The following is a 6,437-nucleotide window of genomic DNA, read 5'->3' as shown; positions in this document are numbered from 1 at the left end:
CAGGGGCAGTGCCCACCCTGGGACCGACCCCACAGCTGCCCCAGGGGCAATGGGCACACGCACACCAGGGGCAGTGCCCGCCCTGGGACCGACCCCGCAGCTGCCCCAGGGGCAATGGGCACACACACACCTGGGGCAGTGCCCGCCCTGGCACCGACCCCGCAGCTCCCCCGGGGGCAATGGGCACACGCACACCAGGGGCACTGCCTGCCCTGGCACCGACCCCGCAGCTCCCCCGGGGGCAATGGGCACACGCACACCTGGGACACTGCCCGCCCTGGGATGGAACCCGCAGCTCCCCCGGGGGCAATGGGCACACGCACACCAGGGGCACTGCCCGCCCTGGGGTTACCCTGCAGCTGCCCCCCAGCCACACTCGCACCACAGGCTGTGCACACTCCGGGACCATCATCCCCATATAAAACAAGACCTTTATTTACAACCCCCATCAATCCGCCTCCCTGGCACAGAGGCAAAGGTCGGGGCAGGAGTGGGGGGCAGAGAAGTGCTGTCACCAGCCCTGGCCTGCCACCTTTCGTGGGCAAGGAGTGAGCTCAGCCCGTGGCCGAGCCACAGAGCCCAGGGCCTCGTGCCCGGGCAGAGGCCCGACTCCCATGCAATCCCTCTGGGGTGGAGCGAAGCCCCCCCGCCCTACACACAGACGCCCCCTGCGCGCAGTCCTGGGGCTCACTCCAGCTCGCGCAGCAGCTGCAGCTCGAAGACCTGGAGGTGCTCCTTGAGCTGGCGCCGCATGTCCGGGGCTGCCCGCCGCTCCCGCTGCAGCTCGCAGATGCGCAGCCGCAGCCGCTGTTCTCGCCGCTTGCAGGCCTGCAGCTGCCGCTGGACCCGGTCCAGGGCCTCCAGGGCTGCCTCCGCGCGCCGCTTCCACAGCAGGGCGCTGCCCACCTGGTAGCTGTGCTCGCTCTGGATGTAGGCGCCGGCCGGGGGCGGCAGGCGCAGCATGTAGAAAGACGGGGAGACGGGGCGGGGCGGCTCCGGGGCGGGCGACGTGGGGGGCTCTGAGGGGGCGTCTGTCTCTGGGAGCGTGGGGGCGTCTGTCTCCGGGAGCGCCGGCGTGGCTGTGGCCGCCTCCTGCCCCGTGGCCGCCTCCTGCCCCGTGGCCACGGCTGGGTACTCCAGGAGGATGTCCGACAGGCTGGCCAGGATGACGTCGTGCTGATCCTCTAGCTCCACCCCCTGGGGGAGGGGCCCGGGCAGGCTGCGGTGCTCAGTGGTGGGGGCAGCCGCGGGCGTGGCCAACTCAGACTCCTCCTCCTCCGGGAAGCATGAGACCTCCGCGTTGGCTGGGGCATCCTGCTCCCCTCGGCCTGGATCGCGTCTGAGGGGACAGAGCCCATCCCACAATGCACTGCAGGGGGCAGGCACAGCAGGGTCCCAGAGCAATAGACCATCCCAACCCCTCTTGATTCCTGACCCCCCCAATCCAAACCTGGGGCAGCCCCAGCCCCTCCCACCTACACTCTGCCCCCGCCCCCAAGATAGCCCTGCCCCAACCTAGCCTGGGGTCAACATACAGGGACAGCCCCAGCTCCTTCCACCCCCAGCTCCTGACCCTCCCCACCTCAATCTAGCCCAGGAGATAACATCCAGGGCTGCCCCACCCACTCCAGACCTTGACCCCGCTCCCTGCCCCCCAGATCTGGTCTCCAATGCACACAGCCCAGCAGAGCCAGTTCCAGCTCCTCACTCTGACCCATTGCCCCTGCCATGGCTGGGCCCCCATCAGTCGCATGGGGGCAGACCGGGCCCTTCTGATCCGCAACCCGGCCTACACAGCTCTGCCTTGGCACATCCCAGCCCCTCACCCCACGACCCAGCCCATCTACAGGATGGGCACTCACCTCCACCTCCTCCAGGCCCTGGCAGCCTTGGGGTCATCACCCTTCTGCCGGGGAGCCCTCACCTTCGCCGCCCGGCGCGCTTTGGAGAAGGACTCGAAGACGGTGGGGACGGCCCCCTCCTTGAGCCGGTGGTAGCCGCTGCGGAGAGACATCAGCAGGCACGAGCTGCCCCCGGCCCAGCTGGCTTGGGGAGAACCCCACCGCCCTGCGCTGGAGGCATCGCCCTGGGAGGAAGCTCTCCCGGCACGGGGACTCTTGGATGGGAACGCTGTTCCACTAGCTTAGCTGGGTGTCGCTTTGCTGGCCTGGGAATATTTTTAAATGGCTCTTTGCCCCGTAGGATCCACTAGGCCAGGATGAGGCCCTGACTTTGGTGCATACGGTTTTCAGTTTATCAGTCGGTCTGTCTTAGGCCGGGTCTACACTACGGGCGGCACAGCAGCAGCTGTAATGCTGTAGCACCGGAGCTTAGACGCTTCCTGTGTTGATGGAGATGCGGGTAATCCACCTCCCCGAGAGAATTCTTCTGTCCACCTAGCCATGTCCGCACCGGGGTGCAGGGCGGCTTAACTACGGCACCCAAAGGTGTGAATTTTTCACCCCCCTGAGCCATGGAGCTAGGCTGATCTAAATTTTAAGTGTAGACCAGGGCTTAATTTGTGGTCACCTGCACATAGGCTTCGAAATAAGCAGCAGTCTGATATTTTTACCCTCTCTCTCACAAATCCCTTTGTCTCTGAACCACACCATGTTTTATTCAGGTGCTTAAGGCCCCGATTGGATCCTCACAGCCAGCCCTTGGGGTTCCACATTCATAGATTTTTAAGGCCAGAAGATCATCTACTCTGACCTCCCATCTAGCACCGGCCATAGCATTTCATCCATTCTCCCCTGCCTTTAGCCCTGTGACTTGCGTATAGTTATTGTAGAATAGTTACAGGGCTTTACATTCACACCTCACCCGGTTAACTTCCCGGTGCAGATGAGCTCTTTGTCCTATTACACACCTGCGGGATGACTTTACTTACGTGGGTAAGTGGTTGTGGGTATGTTTAACCTACCTTACAATAAACCCCCACTACTTTTATGTTCTCAAAAAAAATAACGTAACCCCCCCCACACCCTGTATTCTTTCGCTCGCTAGCAAGACCTTGCATCGAGAGAGCTGCTGTAACAAACCGGAACTGTGTTTCAACAGAACTCATTGCAAAATGGGGCCAAGGAACTGTGACGAACAGGCCTTAAGAAAACTCTAAGCCTCAGGAGACACATTGTCCGTCAATCCTCACAGGGAGAGAGAGATGGGATGTATCTGCATGGGGGGTGAGGGTGGAGGGTGGGAGGAGGCAAAATGGACCAGCTCACCTTCGTGGGACGAGGGGGATGTCTAAACTAGGGGAAAACAATTCAGATCAGTCCATCCTCTCGGGGAGTGTAAGTGCATCTGGACTAGTGGGACGATACAGACCAGTTCACCTTTCTGGATAGAGGGGCTGTGTCTGGACTGGAAAGTGGGGGAACCGTATGGCCCAGTCCATCCTCACAGGTAGGGGAGGGTGAGTGCATCTGACCTACGGGGAATTGTACAGACCAGTCTATCTTCACTAGGGGGGACATCTGGACTAGGGGGAACCATATGGACTAGAGGGAACCATATTCCAGTCCATCTGTGGGGGGACATGCCAGGACTAGGGAGAATTGTATGGACCAGTCCTTCTTCTGGAGGGGTATGTTTGGTCTAGGGGACCAGTCCATCTTCTCAGGGGAAGGAGGAGGTATGTCAGGATTAGGGGAACCGTATGGACCAGTCCATCCTTCCAGAGGGCAGATGAAGAGGGTTCAGGGCAGGGCTCCACATGGTCCAACCCATCCTCCCAGAGGAGAGAGGACCTGGGGGAGGGATAGCTCAGTGGTTTGAGCATTGGCCTGCTAAACCCAGGGTTGTGAGTTCAATCCTTGAGGGGGCCATTTAGGGATCTGGGGCAAAAATTAGTCTGGGGATTGGTCCTGCTTTGAGCAGGGGGTTGGACTAGATGACCTCCTGAGGTCCCTTCCAACCCTGATATTCTATGATTCAATGAACCAGGCATCGATGTGACTGGTGGTACTGTTCTTCTTCACACCCCCACCCAAGCTGGGATGCCAGGGGCAGCTGCTGGCACGGTTATGGAGACCTGGTGAAAAAGCTCATCTCCCAAGCTAGCGAGGCTCAGCCTCGCTAGCACCACTCAGCTTCAGGGCACAGAGCTGGGCGTCCCTGGGTGTTGGCTCGGCCTCATGCACCCACCTGATCCCCACCATCTCGAAGCAGCTCTTCTCGAAGTGCTTGGAGCAGAAGTAGATGTAGTCAGAGGCTGGATTCCAGGGGCCCTGGCCGCTCGGGTCCTTGCGCTGACAGTTCTCCAGCCACACACTGCGCCGCGGGTTGTCCTTCTTGGGCAGCCTGCGAGGCCAGAGATGGCACGGTTCAGCTCCCGGGAGAGGCATGGGCCGGGGCAGGGGTTCAACTGCCACAAGGACCTCCTCCCCCCAGGCATTTTCAACCCAGAGATGCTAATGTCCTCTAGGTACGGAGAAGAAAAAGCAACACCACCTCCAAATGATCCACTGGAGCTGGGACGTAGGACCAACCAGATTGGACCAGACCAAAGGCCTCTCTAGCCCAGCATCCTGTCTCCGACAGAACCCAGCTGCTTTAGAGGAAGAGGCAAGACGCTCCCTAGTGGGCAGTTCTGGAATAACCTGCCTACAAGGGAAAATTGGTCCCAACTCCTCAGCGATTCCTTGATCACACCTGGTCTCAGCTGTGGTTTTGGAGCAACAAGCTTTGATGATAATGAGTGAGTCCTTGTGTCAGGAAGTTACGCAGGCTGTGCTGGGAAAGTATTTCCTTTCTGTTGGCGTTAAACGTACTGCCGTTCAGGGTACCCGGATGTCCCTTGCACCTTCCCCTCAGGGAGGGGAGGGCGGAAGGGCTGGTTGTAGGGGGAGGTTGTGGGGAGGGAGCAGGGCCAGGGTAGCTCTTACCGATGGAAGGAGATGCCTCGATTGCGGGTCTCGCGGGTGTCCCGGGTGCAGCAGCCGGTAGCAGAGCAGTGACGGGGCATCTGTGGGGAGAGAGACAGAGGTGGGGAGGCCCTGAGAATCACTCACCCCCCCTAGAGCTACACCCCAGCCAATGGCTCTCAGTCTTACCTACCTGACCACTATAGCCAGGACACTCTCCTGCCCCCACCAATACCTACCCCATCACTCTCCTATAACCTGGACACCCTCCCCTCACCCCCACCATAGCCAGGACACCCTCCCCAATCCACGCCCTCACCCCCCCCCATAGCCAGGACACCCTCCCCAATCCACGCCCTCACCCCCCCCCATAGCCAGGACACCCTCCCCAATCCACGCCCTCACACCCCCCCATAGCCAGGACACCCTCCCCAATCCACGCCCTCACCCCCCCCCATAGCCAGGACACCCTTCCCAATCCACGCCCTCACCCCCCCCCCATAGCCAGGACACCCTTCCCAATCCACGCCCTCACCCCCCCCCATAGCCAGGACACCCTCCCCAATCCACGCCCTCACACCCCCCCATAGCCAGGACACCCTTCCCAATCCACGCCCTCACCCCCCCCCCCATAGCCAGGACACCTGCCCCTCCCCTATGAATATTTCCACCACACATTGGATCTCTCAACTTCCCCATATGTGACCCCCCCCCCATAACCAGGACCCAGCAATACGGGAAGGGGGGGGGGTTTCCACCCCCATCCCCTGTTTGTGCCTCCCCAGCTTTGAACCCCTGGACCCTGCGCACCAGCTGCGGAGGGGGAAGGCCGGCGGGGGGGGGGGGGGCAGCCTGGGAAGGGGGGAGCGGGGGGCTGAGCGGGGGGCAGGGAACCCCCCACAAGGGGCTGTTGGCAGGGCACCCCCGTGCGGGGAGGGGGAGTTGGGAGGGGTCGTGACGCGGGGTATCTCCGGGAGGGTCCCGGGGGGGGGGGCGGTGACGCGGCGAGGGAGTCCCGGGGGGGGTCCCGTGACGTAGCTGTGACGCGGAGGGTACCGGGGGGGTCCCGAGAGCGGGAGCCGGTGACGCGGCGCGGGGGGGGGGGATCCCCGGGGCCGTTTCCGGTCTCACCTCCCCGCTCCCATCACTCCACAGACGCTGCGGTCCCGGGTCTGGCGCAGGCGCAGGCGCAGCCGGGCCTCTCGCCGTGTTCTCGCAAGAGCTGGAAGGAGCGTGAGCCCCGCCTACCCGCGACAACCTCGCGAGAGCGCGGGCGGGGAGCCCCGGCGGCCAATCGGTTTCCGACCCATGCCCCGCCCCCAACCCTGCTAGAGACAAGCCCCGCCCATCAAAGCTCCGCCCCTCCCCCCTCGTAGCCCGCCACAAGCTCCGCCCCACCCTCAAAGTCTGCTACAGACCCCGCTCCACAGAGCCCCGCCCCTTCCCCTTATCACCTGCCACAGGCCCCGCCCCTCCCCCCAGAGCCCCGCCCCTCCCCCATCACCTGCCACAGGCCCCGCCCCTCCCCCCAGAGCCCCCTTCCCCATCACCTGCCACAGGCCCCGCCCC

General features: G+C 62.7%; 1 protein-coding gene across 1 annotated transcript; it reads right to left on the bottom strand.

Moving 5' to 3' along the window:
- Positions 1-687: 687 nt before the first annotated feature.
- THAP7 (THAP domain containing 7) lies at positions 688-6,084 on the bottom strand. Its single transcript, XM_065420926.1, has 5 exons — positions 6,000-6,084; positions 4,890-4,969; positions 4,150-4,305; positions 1,863-2,000; positions 688-1,339 (listed from the first exon to the last, which is right to left on the bottom strand). The coding sequence occupies exons 2-5, from the start codon at positions 4,967-4,969 to the stop codon at positions 688-690; spliced, it is 1,026 nt and encodes a 341-aa protein (XP_065276998.1). The 5' UTR covers positions 6,000-6,084.
- Positions 6,085-6,437: the final 353 nt, after the last annotated feature.

The sequence above is a fragment of the Emys orbicularis genome, chromosome 21 (genome assembly GCF_028017835.1).
Source record: "Emys orbicularis isolate rEmyOrb1 chromosome 21, rEmyOrb1.hap1, whole genome shotgun sequence".
Taxonomy (NCBI): domain Eukaryota; kingdom Metazoa; phylum Chordata; order Testudines; family Emydidae; genus Emys; species Emys orbicularis.
This window is presented reverse-complemented; position numbering and strand designations above follow the sequence as displayed.

Excerpts from the sequence above, each read along its gene's own strand:
- THAP7 (XM_065420926.1), bottom strand. The coding sequence starts at position 4,969 with ATGCCCCGTCACTGCTCTGCTACCGGCTGCTGCACCCGGGACACCCGC. Across the intron at positions 4,306-4,889 it reads CGAGGCATCTCCTTCCATCG|GCTGCCCAAGAAGGACAACC; the intron begins GTAAGAGCTACC and ends CTGGCCTCGCAG. Across the intron at positions 2,001-4,149 it reads TTCGAGATGGTGGGGATCAG|CGGCTACCACCGGCTCAAGG; the intron begins GTGGGTGCATGA and ends GTCTCTCCGCAG.